Raw genomic sequence first — 20435 nt, 5'->3', positions numbered from 1 at the left:
AACTTTAGGTTCCAACGGGGACTGCAATTTCCTTTGAGGCCAAGGGAGGGAGCAACTTACTAAGAAATCTCAGCTGCTCGAAGGTCACTGGAACCTGGTAATGCCAAGAAACTATCACGCCACTGAGTGGATGTGACAGATAAATAGGGCCCGAGATTCGGTTCATGCTTTTGGGACATCTGTTTTAAGGCTTAATTAATTATCTGTCAGGTTGTAAAGGAATTGATTAAATCCTAAATTGCATTTTAAATCCTTCATTAGTATTCTCTGTTGGTGTTTGGTCCTGTAATTATTTTTCTATTCCCTTTTTGTTTTAATAGTGCCTAAAACTTTGTTCAGCTAATAAAATGCCCAATTAATCAAGCACTGATTTGGGAGATATTTTCAAGTGTGTGCCTGACTTATGTTATAGTATTCCCTTCGGAGAGATCCTCATGGTTCACAGGTAATTTTTACATGGGAGCACATTTGCTTTGCTTACACCACTCCGACTTCTGAAGAAGGCTTGACCCTTTCTACTCAGGAATGCAGGGCAATCTATTTTCCAATGATCACCATTACTGCCAGTACCTCCTTTCTGTGAGATGTTCGGGAAAAGACAAAATGAGGATATGCAGGTTGTGTTTACACTATGGGTCAGGAGAAGGGCTGTATTTCATTAGCAGAGCATCGGGGTTCCATACAGAAGGTCCCAGGCTCAATCCTGGGCTTTTCCAGGTAGGACAAAGAAAGACCCCCATCTGAAAATGCTAGGCAGCGTCTGCCAGTCAGTAATACTGAGCTAGATGGACAAATGGGTATAACGCAGTGTAAGCATATTCCTATGTTAAACGTCTTTAAATTGTTTATTTATACATAGAATCATAGAATCATAGAGTTGGAAGAGACCACAAGGGCCATCGAGTCCAACCCCCTGCCAAGCAGGAAACACCATCAGAGCACTCCTGACATATGGTTGTCAAGCCTCTGCTTAAAGACCTCCAAAGTAGGAGACTCCACCACACTCCTTGGCAGCAAATTCCACTGTCGAACAGCTCTTACTGTCAGGAAGTTCTTCCTAATGTTTAGGTGGAATCTTCTTTCTTGTAGTTTAGATCCATTGCTCCGTGTCCGCTTCTCTGGAGCAGCAGAAAACAACCTTTCTCCCTCCTCTATGTGACTGCCCATGGGATCTCACCCAACACTTCCCTAAGTTTTATAAAGTCGGCTTTCTTAAAGTCAAGAAATTGAGTCCTAGTATGCTTGGCTGCTCCTTTCCGCTGTATAGTAAACTTCAGAAGAGCATGATCACTCGCGCCTAATGATCCTTCCACTTCTACCCCACTAACCAGGTCATCAGCATTGGTTAGGACCAGATCTAAAATGGCTGTTGTTGCTTCTCCCACTTTCTGGACAATGAAGTTGTCTGCAAGGCCAGTGAGGAATCTGTTTGACCTTATGCTCTTGGCTGAGTTTGACATCCAACAAATATCCGGGTAATTGAAGTCCCCCATTACTACTATCTCCCTTCCTTTTGCATGCTTGGCCATCTGTTCCAGGAAGGCATCATCTATGTCCTCTGTTTGGCTTGGGGATCTATAGTAAACTCCCACAATGAGCTACTGTTAGGAGCAGCCCTATTCCCAGCACCATCGTTAAGGGGTTTGTACTGGCTGCCAATTAACTACTGGGTTTCACTGTTGATATATGAAGCCCCAAACTGCAGAGGACCTGCTTATCTGAGAGATCATCTTTTCTCATTTTGAATTTTAATGATGTTAATTGATTTTTTTTTATCCGACCTTGGGAGGGTATGCACTTCAAAAAGTGGGTTCCAGTACAACTGTGATTTGCCCTGGTGGTTCACAATCACTAATGCAAAACAAGCGCCCCCACTTTGCCAGTAAGGAGATAATAATAACAACAACAACAACAACGTTTATACCCCGCCCATCTGGCTAGGTTTCCCCAGCCACTCTGGGTGGCTTCCAGAAAAATATGGGGGGGGGCATGTCAGACATTAAAAACTTCTCTGATTAAAAACTTTGCCTTCAGATGTTTTCTAAAAGTGTAATTCTTTATCTTCCTGAGATCTCATGGGAGGGTGTTCCACAGGGAGGGCACCACTGCTGAGAAGGCCCTCTGCCTGCTTAAAAAGAAAAATAGATCTCCAAACTACAACTAGTCTTTGCTCTTCACACATCTTAGATATTTGCCAAGAAAACATCATCATCTGCCCCCAGCTGCTCAGTTCAGAGGCCTCCTCACCCGAGTAAGGAAGGCTCCCTATCCAAAGTCCCGCCCCCACAAGCTAGGATTTAATTTGATAGTTTTATTGATTGTCCATCACTTGTCCATCACCTCAGATGTCTCTGGGCCCAGAGTACTATTTACAACCACTAGAAGCTAACAAACAGATAAATGACTCTCTTCTGTTAGTTGGGTTTTAGGGTTAGGTGACAAAATTCACATCACATTTGCCATTTCAGATCCCATCTTGTTTTTCTACTTTTGTTTCACGTCTAATATCTGTTAAACCTGGCAAAAGTGAAGTCTGCACCAAAGGGTTGTATCTTCTGTGGCTTGTTGAGCCCCTCTCATACCTGCGAGCCTTACATGCTGACAAAAGCCGCTACGGTATGTGTGTTCCGTCCATCATAATGACTTTGTTCAAATTGTTTTGCAAAATATCTTCCCTTGAGCCAATCTGCTGCCAAAGTATATCTGGAACAATTGCACAAGACTGTGCAAGGTCTCCAATGTAATCCTTTGTTCATTTTCTCATCAACCCCAGCAGTGAGTTGTGTGGCAACAGTTCAGCAAAACAACTCCACTGTTTTCCCCTTGAATATCCTGTGATGTGAAAGGCATAAAAAAGAGGTATAGGCTCCAGTAGCTGCAGCAGTTAAGCTCCTCTGCTGTTGCCATATAACGGCAAAAGGATCTTATTGCATTATATGTCACTCTTAGCATGAATTAATGAACTCATATGAATGAGACCAGACTTACGCACACTCATGTTTGCTTTATCATCCTCTGGAGTTGTTGATTCTTAACACGAACACAATGTCTTATGAGCAGGATTATCTATATCCGTTGAAAAACCATGGTGTTTGTTTTTCTTAGGAGCGTGCAGTCCTTCCCCACCCCCACCCCCATCCTTACAGCAACTGTATGAGGTAGGGGCTCAGAGGCTAACTCCTCAACCTGGTCCCCAAATAAAATTGAAAGCATGCCTTTCTTTACCTCAGAATTTATTTCTGCATCATGTGTCTTATCCCTAAAATCATTGCAACAGAAATTGCAAGAATAGGTGCTGGGTCACTGAGAACTAATAGCAATGACAGGCAAAAGGAAAGAATATACATATCATACCATTGCACTTGGTATATAATATTTATACACACACAAAAAATGTTCTGCGTGATTTTCTATAATACTATTATATATAAAATATGGGTGTGTGTTAGGGTACTGTAAGTTGAGTCATTGCTATGTGCTCAACAACTGGCCTTTCACCAGGTTAGTGCACATATTCTGTCAATGAAGAGGGGATTGTGAACATTCTCTGGTCAATATACACAATCTCCAACAGACCTTGGGGAATGTGCATATCTCCAATGCATTTTGCACATGCCATTAATTTCTGTGGAACTTACTTCCGCTCTAGCCATTTTCATACCTTCAGGAAATGTGTGCGTCAACAGTTCTACATATAGAGCCTATAGGCACAGGATTGTATGTACATATGTTGTGTTAAGAGTTAACCCTTCTGATGAATGTGTAGCAGCAGTGGCGTAGAGGCAAATTTTGAAGTGCCGAGACTCTGATCTTGCCTTAAAGCTCCATGGCCTCACTTTTTAAAAATCTAACAAACACAACTGCAGGCCAGATTTCCCATTGTGTGACCCTTTTAACTCCCCAAGCCGGGCAAATCAAATGTTGTTTCTTTACAGGCACATAATTAACCCCTTGAGTATGTAGGCAGCTAAAGCTAAATAATTATGGTATTTAATTTTCCAGTAGCTGATGAAAATCTCTTTTAGGCTCCTAATTGGCTGCCACCTCCTATTAGAGCTTACTTTGAGCATTTGAAATAATTGACTTGGGAAATGCGTGACTTGAGCAAGAGGATAAAGCAACAGCTGATAGAATGGGATGCAATATTGTCTGGGCTTATGAATAAAATGAAGTGCATGGTGGGAAATGTTTGTATTCCATATTTTATCTGAGTGATCCAAGATAAAAACATAAGATGATCTTGCTGGATCAGGCCAAGGGCCCATCAATTTCAGCATCCTGTTCTCACAGTGTTCAACTTGCGGACTTGACTCTGCTACCACTCAGTGGATTTGTAACTGGCTGACTGACCGAACCCAAAGGGTTCCTCTTCATCCTGGAGAAGAGTGACTAGTGGGGTGCCACAGGGTTCTGTCTTGGGCCCGGTCTTATTCAACATCTTTATCAACGACTTGGATGATGGACTCAAGGGCATCCTGATCAAATTTACAGATGACACCAAACTGGGAGGGGTGGCTAACACCCCAGAGGACAGGATCACACTTCGAAACGACCTTGACAGATTAGAGAACTGGGCAAAAACAAACAAGATCAACTTTAACAGGGAGGGATGTAAAGTATTGCACTTGGGCAAAAAAAATGAGAGGCACAAATACAAGATGGGTGACACCTGGCTTGAGAGCAGTACATGTGAAAAGGAGCTAGGAGTCTTGGTTGACCACAAACTTGACATGAGCCAACAGTGCCTTATGAGGAACGGCTAAGGGAGCTGGGCATGTTTAGCCTGGAGAAGAGGAGGTTAAGGGGTGATATGATAGCCATGTTCAAATATATAAAAGGATGTCACATAGAGGAGGGAGAAAGGTTGTTTTCTGCTGCTCCAGAGAAGCGGACACGGAGCAATGGATCCAAACTACAAGAAAGAAGATTCCACCTAAACATTAGGAAGAACTTCCTGACAGGAAGAGCTGTTCGACAGTGGAATTTGCTGCCAAGGAGTGTGGTGGAGTCTCCTTCTTTGGGGGTCTTTAAGCAGAGGCTTGACAACCATATGTCAGGAGTGCTCTGATGGTGTTTCCTGCTTGGCAGGGGGTTGGACTCGATGGCCCTTGTGGTCTATTCCAACTCTATGATTCTATGATTCTATGATTCTAACTAGATGCCAGTAGAAAACCCACAAGGAGGGCCTGAGCACAAGATCACTTTCTCCTCAGGTGGTTTCCAGCACTGGCATTCAGAAGCATTACTGCCTCTGACCGTGGAGGCAGAGCAGAACTATCATACTCATCATGTCTCCAGATATCTCATCAAGCCAGATAAAATCAAATCAGCTTTGAATTTTGACACAGATCATGCTCCGTTTCCAATGCAGGGATTGTGCAAAAAGTAAATCAGTGATTCAGTAGATTTGTAGTGGATTGGCAAGGCTTTCTGACCCCCAGCTGTAGTAATTCTGATGTAATTTGTACTTGTTTATCTAGATCCCTCCACTGTTCTGGTCCCAGGGTGATGGTGATTAATTCATTCCATCAGTATTGTAACTAAGCCTCACAAAAGTTACTAGCTTACATCACCATCACCACTGGACGCAGGGGAGCAGTGGGGGGGGGCAACAGCAAATAATGTTCCTCTAGCAGTTCTCCAATTTCTAGGTTTGGTGCATAGAGGATGGAGCCCTCCATATCTCCTACAACTGCTCGCTCACTCACCTGCATGTCACTTATAGTTACCAGGCTAGTGCTTAAATGCAAGGATGGGTTCCACCTCATCAGACACTATTTAGTACCTGGCTTTGGTTGGTGGCTCTTAGGCACTCTTGTAAACAATAATGTAATCCTGAAAGCCTGACGTTGACCTGAGGATATAAAGAAAGCAGACATAAACTGAGAAGATGAGCGGTTGGTATAACAAGGTCTTGAATTTGATCATTAACATAGTTAAAGCAAGGGGTCCCCGTTTCTTGACAGGTACTTCTTTTCATTATGCCTTCAGTTGCCCTTCTGCGTCTGGTGAGATGCACAGACATTGCTGTATCCCAGATATTATTTTCTCATATGCTCAGGGGTATTTCAGTCTGGTTCTTTCAATGCTGAGATATCGCTAATCATGCTGCGGTCAGTAAGAAACCTACTGTTGTGCAGGGGTGAGCCCAAATCTATGTCCAAAGATAGGAGGGCTAAGGCAAGATTTGGAGAAAGAGGTTGGCTTGTAATGGTAGATACAATAGAGAATGCTCTATTCCAAATGTTTTTAACATGGGGACATTCCCATCAAACATGAATAAAGTTGCAAACTTAGTATGTAAAAGTGGGGGGATTTCTTGTTTAGATTGGAAAAACAAGAAACTGAGAAAACTGGAATTGATAGATTCACCCATTCCTACTTATATTAAAAACCTATACATGCCTGATCAAAAGTAAGTACCTTTGAGGTCAATTGATTTACTTCCATGTAAGGGGACAGAGGATTGGAGACTTTGATACCCAATTAAGCTGTAAATAAATGCATCAAGTAGCTGAATTAGCAGCATGTGTTTATTAGGAGCCAATTACATGATCCCTTGGCAGTTTTTAATTAATGATTGTCAGCCCATGGAAACTAATTGGCTAAGGTTAAAATGAACATGAAAATCTCTTGGTAAAGTTAACTGCCTAAAGTTACTTTTAGTCGTTCATTGTTCTAGCAAAAGAAACCACTGTATAGCGAAATTAGGTAAAGGAGCTGCAGATTTAAAAAAAAAAAAAAAACCAGCAACTCACAAAACCAGCTACTTGCAAATTAAACAGTACTATTTGCTATGTGATCATACAGAGAAGAAGACGAGGACTTTATTACCATGGGGCTTCATGTCAGTAGAACATTCAGCTCAGTTTTTCTGCTTACCAGAACCAAGTAATTAAGGTTCCACGGGCCTCATATCCAGGGGCAGGAGGTTCTGCTGTGCTTTTTCTGCTGTAGAACAAAGAACAAGACAATAACTGGGAAATTGCACCTTGCATATCCGTTTAGAATGAAACCGCTGTAAAAGTCTTCTCTCTACTTGTTTGTTGTTGTTTTTTAAGTTGCATTTCCCCCTCAAATGCTACAGGCAGGTCATTTCAAAGGACACTGGTGTTGGACTGGAAGGTGGGTTGTGGAAAAGTAGGTGACAGTATAGTAACTAGAGTTGGAAGATTGCAACCTTTGTTTCCTGGCAGAAGCTGAACTAAGCTGGCTCCTTTTAATTGTTCATTTCAATCTTATCCCACCTTTATTTCAGGAGCTCAAGGTAGCATACAGGCATCCCCTGCCCTCTACTCACATGAGACCAAGTATACATGTAGCACCAGGAAATAAATAAATAAATAGAATCATGCTAGGAAATGTCAGGATAGAGCTGGAGAGTCCTCGTGGCTAGTGAGGAGACCCTCCCCAGAGCCTGAAGAGGATGTCAGTGAGGGCGAAGGAAGTCTCAAAGAAACCTGAGGTGCAGCAGAGCTTTGTTTAAGCTGCTTTGCCTCCCTGCCTAGCAGCTGACATGTGGGGCAGTGCAGCAGCAGCGGCCGCTTTTCTGCTCATCCGCCAACCTTCTGCCAGCCCCAGAGCTCTAGTTGCAGAGACAGTTGTACAGAAAGAGAGCTGGAGATGGGGCCAGAATGGACATTAAGGAGCTTTTTAGAGGGTGCTCCCCACTTTATGCCATTTCACTTAGGCACGCAGGGGCCTGGAATGTAACCCTCACATAAGTAGGGGGACACCTGTTTTTCTTCCCTGTGGTAAAGTGAAAAGCTCTGTTAGATGCCAAGTGATTGCACTACTGTGCATACGACTACTGCTTAAGTGTCCACCGTATCTTTTCAAGGGGAGCGGACGTGGAAGAAAATGGAGCCAACCAGTGACTTCCTTGCCCTGGACCTATCAGGTCCAGTGGTTAACAGCTGCCCACTTTTTCCGATTCCTTTTAGCTTCTTGCACCCAGAGTTCAGGGGCTGGCCTCTGGTCCTTTTGAACAGCAAACCTGCTTCACATTTCAGCAAGCAGCAGGAAAGGCAATGAAGAACTATGGGGTGGGAGGGATAGATAGGGAGCAGGCAGGACTTGCAGCCTTCAATCTTGCAACCCTGTAAGGAGCCTGGTGAAGTGGCTGTGCACCTGCTGTGCCTGCCCAGCTCCTCATTAATTAGTGTGGGCTGGTATCTGCTGTGCTACTGCTGCGGCTTCTGAGAGGCTGACAACAGTAGCATGGGAAAGTGAGGATTTGCATTGGAAAAACTCAGACTTGGTTTCCTCTCGAGACATCTTGCATAAGAAGCTGAATGTCAAAAGCTTGGCTATTTCTGGTTTATACCATTGTCTTCCATTATTTCAGAGGGGAAGAGGTGTTTGTTGGCTTGTTTTTGCAGATCCCATTGTGGGTTGCTTCTTTCAAGTGTACTTGTGAGACACATGATTTTTCCTTCTGCCCTTCCAAGCAATAGCGTTTTCCCTCCCAGCTGCATCACAATGGCAAATTTACCTACTTCAGTTTCCAGCGTGGGAGCTTAGAAATAACAACAGGAAGACAACTTATCCCCAGCTGTTGCTACAGGTATTGTTTGGTGCTGATCCATTATTGAATTTCATGTTAGAGACTAGCAAATTGGTGGGGATTGATGTAAATGATCTTTGAACTTCAAGGCTGAAAGATGCTTTGTGGCTACAGTCCTATACACGTGCACCTCAGAGTATTAGACACATAAAGGATTGCATTGTAAAAGCAATCCATTTCTGTTAAAACAGTTTTCCAAGCCGGATTTAAGCTATTTTGCTGCTGCTTACTTTAGTGAGCAAAAATGCAAGCAGTTTTCACTTACTGGTTTATGGGTCATACATCTTTCCATTAATTAGCTAGTTCCATAATGAGATTATCTGCAGGCAGCTTCAGTATCTTAAACTCCATAAATACTATTTTAAGTCTTTTCTGGACACTGATGTAGTCAGATATTAGTCTGAGTAATATAGTTTGTCTTTCCATTTAGCAATACCAATTTACATCTTCCAGCTATTGCTATGTTCACTAGTATGTGAGTGGATGTATACACACGCATACACACAATATATTGCACAGGAACAGGACTTTCTTAGTCAACATTTTAGGATTGTGCTGCTAGTCTGGGTCCAGCCCATAGAACTGGCACGGGATTCTCTTCCACTACAAAAATCTTGTTTATTTAAAAAATGTACGCATTCTATGTTTCCTGTTTCTATAGTTCTATAGAAGTTAGAGCATTTTCCCCAAGTGCATAAATAATCAATGTATGACTTAGTATTGCAAGGTGGATCCAACAGAAAGTCCTCAGTAACCTCTCTAGGTTGTTTCCAAAGTAGCACCAAGCAAATCCTTGCATGAGCAGAACAATTTTTACTTGAGCCATGATATTTCCCCCCTCTCATTCCCTTGCATGCCCCTTAAATGTTCTGGGGTTTCCCCTCATCGAAAGCAGATTCAGGGAGGGTGCAGGACATGCACAGGCAAGAGAAGTGGGGGAAAGTCCCATTGCACAAGTTGAAGTTCTTCTGCTTCTGCAACTATTTAGTTGGATACCATCCTAAATTTGGAAATTAACCAATGCATACAATTGCTCCCTTTTAGGTGCCCTGTTGCCTTTCACAATGGATGCTGATAGCCATAGAAGCATAAGCAAACCTGTGACAACAACATTTGTTTTGTGAACACCCTTGATTTAGGGCAGTCTAGGGACTTGTATACAATTTTCGCGTCCCTTTGAAAATATGAAACAAAAGCATGGCTTTGTTTTCCCTGAAGTTATGGCAAGATTCTCCCCCCCCCCCTTTCTATTTGTTCCAGCTCCTTTCCCCGCCACCCCCTTTTCTTTTTTCATTTCTATAGACATCTCCATCCACTTTGATCCAAACTGTATTCCAGACATAATCATTAAAGTTTTCAGTTCTTATAAGATCTAATTACCCACCTACTTTCACACATTTTTAGCATTGGCTGCAACCGTATCACCAAACTGTCTTTGAAAGGCTGCCAAGTAGATGTCAAACAGAAATGGTTATCAGCCAGCATGAAATGAAAGCCGTCTCCTCTGCAGATACCCTTGTCAGAATTTGGCAGTGTAACTGAGAAGAACACATCTAGGGACATGAGTGGAAAGCTTATGTCATTTATGCAAGGAAAAAGACTACAAAGTAATTCCATCACACTGAGTCTATAACATCCTACAGAGGCAGAAACATTTTAATCTAGCATATTAAGGCCATAACAAACTCAAACGGGTGGAAAGGGGGCTGATACAGGCTTGAAAGAAATCACCAGTTTTTAACAGTACAGAAAGGTTGGAACAAATGCCTCCAAAGACATGATTGCGATATATATCACTTGAAATTAAGGCCTGAATGCTTGTTTGTTATTTTATTTATGGCATTGTTAATCACACTCTTACTCTCGGGAGTTTAGGGAGATAGAAATGCTTCTCCTGTTTTATCCTGACAATGATTCAGGAAGTTAGAAAAGTTAATGACTGGCCCAAGCTCACTCAGTGAGCTTCTATTATTATTATTATTATTAAATCATTATTGATAATAAAAATAATAAAAATCATTATTAATAACAATCTGTTTCTTGTATCCCATACATCTGACTGAGTTGCCCCAACCACTCTGGAATGTTTCCAACAAAATACAAAGGAACCCAACAAAACATGAAACATTAAAGCTTCCCAAAACAGGGCTGCCTTCAGATGTCTACGAAAAGTCATATGATTGTTTATCTCTTTGACATCTGACAGGAGGACATTCCATAGGGTGGGCACAGCTTGGATACAGTGGTACCAAGGGTTACAGACGCTTCAAGTTACAGATGCTTCAGGTTACAGACTCCGCTAACCCAGAAATAGTACCTCAGGTTAAGAACTTTGCTTCAGGATGAGAACAGAAATCGTGCGGCGGCAGCGGGAGGCCCCATTAGCTAAAGTGGTGCTTCAGGTTAAGAACAGTTTCAGGTTAAGAACGGACCTCCGTAACGAATTAAGTTCTTAACCCGAGGTACCACTGTACTGCTAAATCAAGTGACAGGGAAGGGAGGAATCTTCTCAGAAAGGTGCACAAGAATTCAACGTAAAATTAAAAAATTAAAATGCAAAGATCAGAAGAAGATAAATCTTGTGTCCAAAATGAAACACATGAGGATGTCTGCCTAATATACAAATCTAGGTGCTAAAGGCCCCATTCATTGTGGTTGCCAAACGGATGTCATAAGGGACACTTAGCAGTGCCTGAGTGGAGGTTCTTGCTGGTTCTAGGCCAGCATTCTGATTACTACACCCTGCTGCCTCTGAAAGGCCTCTCACTTTTTCAAGCAGGAATGTCTGCTTGCAGAATAACTTTTCCCCTATCTTAGAATTCAGCATCTTAAGCAACTTTTCTGTTTTCCAGCATGCAATAATTTTGCATGCAGAAGGGCTTGAATGAATGCACTCCTAAATAAGTACCTGAGTGGTTTGTGTGGGTTTTTTTTCAATCAACAAGAAAGGAACTTAATTCATATAGGGTTTTGTTGACTGGAGGGGGGGCGGAACCAATTCTCTGCTACTTTTCAACACTTTTGTCTTGTGGAATACACAGAGCGAGCAACCTTCCTGCCAGCAGGGTTACGCAGCCGCGATGCAAGTCTGGTTCGTTGTAAACATGCTTGGTTTCATTTCTCTCGACATGATAGGGATTCCAGGAAATCTAGCCATCCTCTATGCCTTCCTCAAAGCCACCTGCCGGCAAAACTTCACACCCAGTGAAATCATCCTGGGCAAACTTGCACTGGCCAACCTCCTGGTGATCCTGACCAGAGGTGTCCCACTCACCTTGCAAGCATTTGGCATCCACACCATGCATGATAATTTGACCTGTGGCATCACCCTCTACATCTATTGTGTGAGCAGAGCCATGAGCATCTTCTTAACTTCCATGCTGGGCTGCTTCCAGTGCCTCTTCATTGCTCCATGTCCTCTCAGATGCTTGCGGCTAAGGCACAGCATCCTTGCAAAACTCCCTTCCACCATGATTTCCCTTTGGTGCTTCAACCTCCTGGTCTGCTGTACCCGTTTGCTTTACTCCCTGCCTCGCACCAGTACCAACTGCACCGAGGAAGAGATCACGGTAGTGTATGACTTCTGCTGTGTGGTGTTCCCTAACCAACTCTTGTACTTTGGAAATGGAGCGGTATTTGTCACTCGAGACATTTTCTTCCTGGGGTTGATGAGCCTCTCGAGTGGATACCTCCTCTTTGTTTTTTGGCAGCATGGGAAACTGATGAGCCGCCTGCCCATGCTACAGTTGAAGCATTCAGAGATCCGAGCAGCAAAATCAGTCATGGGCCTGCTGGCCATGTACCTTCTCAGCTTTGGACTGGACAGTGTCTTCTGGATGGTCAACCTTTGTGTATCCCCAGTCTCACTGAGGTTCGCAGATGCCCGCATGTTTTTTGACTCCTGCTACTCAGCTATAAGTCCCATGTTGATTATCCTAACCAACAGAAAAATTCAGGCAGGCCTGAAGTGTGCTATTGGGAACATTCCTGGAAAGAGAGAGCTACCAAATGCAGACATGTCTAAGAACTGTCGGGGTCAAACAAATGGGCGCATTAAAAAGTCTCGGTCTTAAATGCATATGTGTGGGGAGCTCATAAGATCCTCCCCACACATAGAGGGAGCAGCAGGACCATGAGGGCTAGCCACTGCTATGGTGGCAACCATGCTCCCCCAACACCTGCTTCTGACACATGTTGAAAGGTGTTCTAGGCACATACCAATGTATGTGTCTAGAGTTCTTCCTGAATGGGCCAGAGTCCCGTGGTGCTCTCTGTGTGTGCATCTGATATACATCCAATACACAGCTATTGTGGGAGTCTAGGGGCTAACTAGCCCATTAGGTCTCACAACCCCCTCCAAGCAACTTTTCTAGGATAAGGCCTATGTGACCCTCCTTACAGATATAATCCAGTGTTATCGCCTCCATAAGGATCAAGCAATGGGAGAAAGAAGGAAGGAAGGAATTTTCCTGGGCCTTCCTGCAAAATCAGATCCATGCATCCTCTCAAGTTGCCTTTCTGTTTGGGGCAAGCATTTTGTGTTTGAGATAACATGATACTTCATCCACGCAGTCCTAATTGTAATAATAATATGGAATATGGTTTCCCAAATGTCATGAGCTAATCCATCATGTTATCAGTTGCAAATTATACAACTCCCCATCAACATACACAACTGGCTGCTTGAGAGTGTTTTGCTTGCACAAAACTTAGACTCTGCCTGCCCTTTACTGAGCATTTGTTCTGATTTGTTTATGGGGTGTTGAGAGAAAGTAACAACAATGACAACAACAACAAGTTAGCATTAAATGGTAACAGAATACAAATGAACAGTCTGCAACAATTCAGATAGGCTTTGATGTTATTATTATTTCTACTTTTTAAGCTGAGGACAAGTTACCCAAAAGAAATCAGAATTAATAACAAAATGCACTGTCATTTAAATAATAAAATCACAAACTGGGCAGTTGGAATCACACTGTCTTGCAGGGTAGGGCACTGAAACTAATATTTCCCTGGAAGAGGGTGTGCAAGGGGAGATGATTAACAGAAGTTTGATACCAGTTGTCAGAGAGAGATCTTAGGAGTTTTAGGACTGTTCTGTACTACTGCCTGTTTCTCTACCAAGCCCTCTTCACAGGGAATTCTGGGAACCATATCTCCGTGAGGGGAGTAGGGGTCTCCTAACAACTCTCAGCAGCCATAATAACCTCAAGCTCCCAGAATGCTTCAGAGAAAGCCAAGGTTGTTTAAAGTGAAACCACAGTCCTTTAAATGCATGGTGCCATTGTGGCTGACATTTGACCCTGAAATTCCTACTGTTTAGGGATGAAGCCCCAAACGACAGCATAGGATCATGCCATGTTTGGGGGCAGAAATGGAGCTGGATAGCTCCTGGGTCAGTTCTAGAATTCTATTACACAATAATCATTGTGGGGGGGTTTTTTCTTTTCCCAAAGTTTGTCAACATTATCTAACAAAACCAATCCAGGGGAGTGCTTTATAGCAAAAAAAAGGGGGGGTAAAGATTTTTGTGATGCCTTAAATTTTAATTTTATTTATTGTGTTAACAGCTTTTATCTACTAGAACCTATTTTGCCATGCATCTGATGAAGCACTCTCTAACACACACACACAGCCTTTGTAGAGCCACAGTACTATTTATTGTATATTCCAATAAATTGCATTTTGGTTGAAAATAATATATATATAAATCTCTCTTGTTTTTTGCTTGGGAGGCAGACATAGGAGGCTAAAGTGAAGCCTATCTGATCTGTGGCTGGGATCTAATGAGCTCTGTTGGCATGTCTAGGCCTGCCAGGTGTTGTTGGAGTTCCATTATCCCTAACCAATGACCATCCTGGCCAGCACTGATGGGCCTTGGAATCCAACACCTGGAGGCTCTCATGTTCCCCAATCCTGACCCATGCCTTGTCCATCCTCACCCCCAACACTGAAGTCCATGTAACTGCAATTCTTCACATTCATCTTCTGCTACATTTACAAGCAACTTCCCTTGCCCCTTTCTGTTCAGTACAACAGCTGTGTCTTATTGCTTTATATATATATAACAGCAGCAGAAGGACTTTCACATCAAGCTGCTTTTTTGCCTTCTCTGCCTACTTTAAGCACTTCACAGTAGCTTTGCAGCGCTGTGAGTCAGTAATCTACACATCGCTTCCAGGCAGTTGTTATGATCATCTCAGGTGGTGAACTTGGCCAAGAGATAAGCTAGAATAAGAAGATGAATAGCATCATTCTAAATTTTGCCCTGGATTTCCAATATACTTGGTAGCAGTAAATAGTCTTAGCTAAGCACTGGAGCATCTGAGCTTGTTTGGCCATTCCTACCAGACAATAGTTACCCTTCTATTTCATCTTGTCTGCTGTGAAGGAACGCAGCCTTGCTGTCTATACAAGTATGCACTGAGTGCCTTCGAGTCAATGTTGTCTCTAGGTTGTCTGGGAAAGTATGCAAGACAAAAACCTGGGCATACAAGACAAGAAAGTTGTAATGTGTTCTTAGGTAAAGGTAAAGGGACCCCTGACCATTAGGTCCAGTCGCGAATGACTCTGGGATTGTGGTGCTCATCTCGTTTTACTGGCCGAGGGAGCCAGCGTACAGCTTCCGTGTCATGTGGCCAGCATAACTAAGCCACTTCTGGCGAAACAGAGCAGCGCACGGAAGCACCATTTACCTTCCTGCTGGAAGGTACTTGCACTTCATGCTTTTGAACTGCTAGGTTGGCAGGAGTAGGGACCGAGCAATGGGAGCTCACCCCGTCGAGGTGATTCAAACTGCCAACCTTCTGATCAACAAGCCCTAGGTTCTGTGGTTTAACCCACAGCGCCACCCTCTATTTATCTTAATCAATAGGATTGACTCTCACTAGTTGTGAGAAGTAGTGTGAGACCTCCAGAAATTCCAAATGCCTTCCTCTCTGTGAGGGGTTTAACCTAATCAAGACATCCAAGGCGCATCCTAATCCAATTTATTCAAGAGTCCTGCTGGAAGATGTTCCATACCTGAGGAAAGAGGCCCTGCCAAACACTGGTGGTAATAATAATAATAATAATAATAATAATAATAATAATAATTGTACCCCACCCATCTAACGGTTGCCCCAGTGTCAGGGACTGGACAGAAGATGACGAGGGGAAGGGGGAGGAATGGTGGAGATCAACCCCCCCCTCCCCCTGACGCTGCAGAAGGAGAGGAATGCAGTATTGAATTACAGCAGGGCTTTGAGGAGTGTGAAGGAAGTCATAGCTCAGAGACAGGTGAACAGAAGAGTTGACAAGTGTTAGAAAAAGGGGCGGGGAGGAAAATGTGGAATTGGAACCAGTTGACATGTTGTCACTGGAAAGTATTTCTGATCCCCCTTCCCCCAGAACTCGGTGTTCATTAAGGGTGCAGGAACAATGTAATCAATGGCAACTGATCATGGGTGGCCACCATAAAGGAAAGTGCTGTTGCTAGGAAGGAAGAGGGGGTGGAGCCCCAGTTTGGAGCAACGCCATTGTTAAGGCTTGTTGCGTTCTTTTGTCTCTCGCTGTTAGGATTGAATAAAACTCATTAAAAAGGAATCTACCTTGTTTTCTCTGCTCTTGCTGCAACTGGGGGAGGAATAGCCTTCCTGAAGCCTGGACAGAGCCTTGACACCCAGCCACTCTGGGCGGCTTCCAGCATATACAAAAATATAACAAAACATTAAACATTAAAAACTTCCCTAAACAGGTCTGCTTTCAGATGCCTTCTAAAGGTTGTATAGGTACTTGTCTCCTTGACATCTGATGGGAGTGTGTTAGTAAACACATTATAGGGACTTGAACATCCACTGCTCCCCATCAAGATTAGGACCACACACACCTTTGCACCAATTACCTAAGGTGAGTAAATTTATATCCTACTTGAACTACAGATATGTCTTCCTCTCTGGGAAGTGCCTCCCTCAGGTGATCTAACCTGTGTGGGCAGGCTCACCCAAGGGCAGGATTCCAAGTTCAATCCACAGTTCAGTCCATAGTTTTGCAAAACAGCCAATTGGATGTTGCTCCTTTAAGTCCTAAGAAAACCACTGCTTCCTGTGGGCATTCTGAGGTCCAATGCACTGGCAAATATTAAGATGGCCTCATAAACTTCCTTCCTCTATCAAAAACAAAGCCATGCTTTTCCCCATCCCCTGCTAATATTATTATATGAGTCCCTTCGGCAGTCTTCAGTAAGTGGCTGAAAGTGGGCAAGGATAGAGAAGGTCCTCCTTTCCCTTCCACTCTGTGAACAAACACAAACTCTGGATTACACCCCCACCACGTCCTTAAGATTGCCTAGTGCCACCTTAACTGAAGAAATTCAGACAACAGAGATTGGCAGCTGGGTAGAAGTGAATTGTGTTTGAATTCTGCTCTGCTCTTCAGATTCTCCCAGGGTTGGGGAAATCTGAATTTACAGGGAAAGAGATGGGTTCTGGATGAGGGAAAGGTCATGTGAACAATGCCCAGAAATGCTGGACTCAAGCAGCCTCAAACTCATAGTAAACCCTCACGAGTTATCCACTTCTAAACCTTAGTGTTTGATTCTAGTCTGTTCATTCCTGGTCTGCATCAGCCTGGATTGTTCCACTCCTAGATAGTTTGGTTCCCCTTCCCACCTCCTTCCCAATGTCCCCTAATTCTTCTCCGTCTTTGTTATTCAGTTAGTTATGGCTCCAGGACAGCTGCCAAGCATACTTATCTCCCTTCATTGCAAAAGTCATTTCATACCATATGGGACTCAAGGAAACCTATGAGGACTCAGCCTTCCCTTGGTCTCCCATCATTGCCTTTTATCTGGCTGTTTGTTGAGAAGATATACCTTATCAAAGAGCTGGCATTCCTCCCAGGAATTCTTAAGGAACCACTGCAGGAGGAATCCGATCTTATGCCAGAAATTTAGGTTTGCATTATTAAAGTAGATTAAAAACCCTCTGGTGCAACAAATCCACTTTAACAAAAACACAGACTTTTTTTCTTTTCTTTTTTACAATGAAGAAAGTGATGGTGAGTGAGAAAAGTGTGGGATAATGACTAATTGACAGGAAGACAAATGACCTCCACACAAACAAATGCTCAATGATGAGCAGACATTACCACTATGTAATCTTTGGGAAACGATGAATGACAATAAACAGGTTATCTGGAGAAGCCTAAAGTAACCATTGGTGTCCAAGTGCTAGGGACAACTTCCTGATTTACTGCAGCTCCTCAGATAATATTTTCCCCCTTCGTCCCACCTAGGGAAAGGTAATTTCTGCCATGTGCTGGATTTATACTGGACCATCCACGAATAATTTAGCATTATTCGTTGTTCTGCAATGTTTCCCCAATGTTATCACATCTTTGCTGCCAGGAGGGCCACTTGTGCATTGTAATGCAACAAATGCATGACAACCCACCATCCCTAGAACATTTCTGATATAAAAAGTTGCAGAACTTCTCTGAATTTCAAAATGCAGTTCTCCAGCCAACTAATCTGCACAAAAATGCATATACTAGAGTAAATTGCACATTAAAAAATGGAATAATAGGCAAACTCACATAAGGGGGGAAAATGTGCATATTAGGATCAATTCACAGCAACTCTTCAGGGTTTCAGGAAAGGGTCTCTACCAGTCCTATCTGGAGATACCAAGGACCTTTTACATGTGTTCTGCCATGTACCTATGGTTCTTCCTTTTCCTGTGCTCTTAAATTCACAGAGTATTTTTTGAGCTGGAATCTAACAAACTGTTCCACTATGCCTGTTGAGAATTGCACCTCCAGTGATTGCAAACCAAGTTTAGCATTCTCTTCTAAGTAAATTTTGCCAGTGGGAAAAAGCCTCTAATATCAGAAAACAAATTAAAAATTAAAAAATACACCTGTACAAGATGATTAAATGCAGTTAAAAAATCAAAATCATACTGCCAGCATCCTAAAATTCTTATAAGCACTGCTTCTAAATATCTAGTTTGGTTTTGTAAAATACAGGCTTTTTTTTTTTTGTCCCCATCACTTTATTGCTTATAGTCCACTGCCCTCTGCTGGTAAATTGTGTTATTTTTTAAAGTTAGGCACACACAGGTGTATATCGAAAATCCAAGGGAAGCCAACATAAGCTGATATAATTCATTCTGTTCCTATTTGTGCGCATAAGATGATAACAATGTGATTCACCTGTTTGAAACCTCACCGGGTGAGGGCAAGTCCACAGACTCCCTAGAGAGGCCAAAGCACAAAGCAAACTAATCCTTTGCTGCATGTCCCCCTTTTTCAACCTGAGGGCCACATTATTTCATGGGCAGGACCAGAGGCAAAACTTGGCAGAGTGACATGCCAGGGCAGAGGTTTCTGCGTACATACACACCTCTGACCATTGCCCTTCCAGGCAAGCGAGAAACATTAACACACTTTAAAAAGACACAAGCTCTTGTCAAGAGTGCAAAGCAAACTGGAAGAGGAATGTGGTCCAAGGAGAGTTTTGAGGGCCAGATAAGCTTGGAGTGGCCCATTCAGCAAACCAGGCCTCAGTGTTGCCCACCCATGCTATAGCCTCAAAGAAGTGGCTACATCAACACATCCTGTAGTTCTGTGGTAAGGTGCATGTACTATTGGTGGCCTTCTCTCTCTCTCTCTCTCTCTCTCTCTCTCTCTCTCTGTGTGTGTGTGTGTGTGCTGTGTATTTTGACTATGGCAGACCAACACGGCTACCTATCTGTAACACACAAACTTGTTTTTTTGTGGTTTTGATTTATACAATTTAATGGCTATATATATTTTTTAAATCCAGTAATATTTTATGGCTTGGATCATAAATGTCCCTTCCTTAAATGGAAAAGGCTCATTCCATTCCCAGTTTCTTCCATTTTGATCCAGTCAGTAGAAAACAGGGAAGTGGTTTTTGTTTTTCTTGCTCCTTCTGCAGCTCACCGTGCCAGTTCTCACACTGTTTTGATGGGTCCTCAACCCTTTGAGGCTGTAAAGTGCTGCAGGGGACAATTTCACAGGAACTCCGGACCCAAGCCTTAGGAAAAGGTTTGCAACTGTCTTCACAACATTTTGTGTTTGCTTCTCATATCCAAAATTGTGGTGCCCAGGCTATGCCTTCCTACCTGCAGTTTTAGATGCTGCAGTAAGGTTTATTTTGTAGGCAGGATACAAGTTGCTTTTCAGACAGTAGTGGCACTGGCTTCCCTGTGGTGCTATCATTGGTAAACTAAGTGATACATGTGGCACATGAGTAGGAAAACTAAAGCCCGGGGGGCGGATCCAGCCCAATTGCCTTCTAAATCCAGCCCGTGGACGGCCCGGGAATCAGTGTGAAATATACTTGAAGCTGAGTGTGAATTTCATGCTCTTTATTCAGCTCATAGTAGCGAGGAATGGAAGTTCCCCCAAAACTGTCTGTTTTATATACATTATTTACACAATGGGCCCCACATGATTGGCTAATTCTGGGATTCTCCTGTAGGCCAATCAGGTTGCAGATTCACTTCCACCTGGAGCTGGATTGGGTGGCTCCTGCAGACTAATCAGACTGCTTCATTCAGGATCCTATTCAACTCAGTACATAACACAGTGTGTTTTTACATGAGTAGAATGTGTCCTTTTATTTAAAATGCATCTCTGGGTTATTTGTGGGGCATAGGAATTCATTCGACGGTTTTTTCCAAAATATAGTCCGGCCCCCCCACAAGGTCTGAGGGACAGTGGACCGGCCCCTGCTAAAAAGGTTTGCTGACCCCTGTAGCACCATCAATGGGCATCATTTGCAGGAACTTAAGGTCCCTGCCCAGAGGAGTCTGCAACTGGAAACAACATCACCAGACTACTGGACCCAACATTTCAACTG

The 20435-nt window shown here is 43.1% G+C and overlaps 1 protein-coding gene across 1 annotated transcript; it reads left to right on the top strand.

Annotated features, from left to right (window-relative positions):
* Positions 1-11646: 11646 nt before the first annotated feature.
* Positions 11647-12639, top strand: LOC308587754 (olfactory receptor class A-like protein 1; the record flags this gene model as incomplete). Its single annotated transcript, XM_081195520.1, has 1 exon — positions 11647-12639. The coding sequence occupies one exon, from the start codon at positions 11647-11649 to the stop codon at positions 12637-12639; it is 993 nt and encodes a 330-aa protein (XP_081051646.1).
* Positions 12640-20435: the final 7796 nt, after the last annotated feature.

Source organism: Podarcis bocagei (assembly GCF_964188305.1).
Source record: "Podarcis bocagei genome assembly, chromosome: 5".
In the NCBI taxonomy this organism is placed as follows: domain Eukaryota; kingdom Metazoa; phylum Chordata; class Lepidosauria; order Squamata; family Lacertidae; genus Podarcis; species Podarcis bocagei.
Note: the sequence above shows the minus strand (reverse complement) of the source record. Positions and strands in the feature narration are given on the sequence as shown.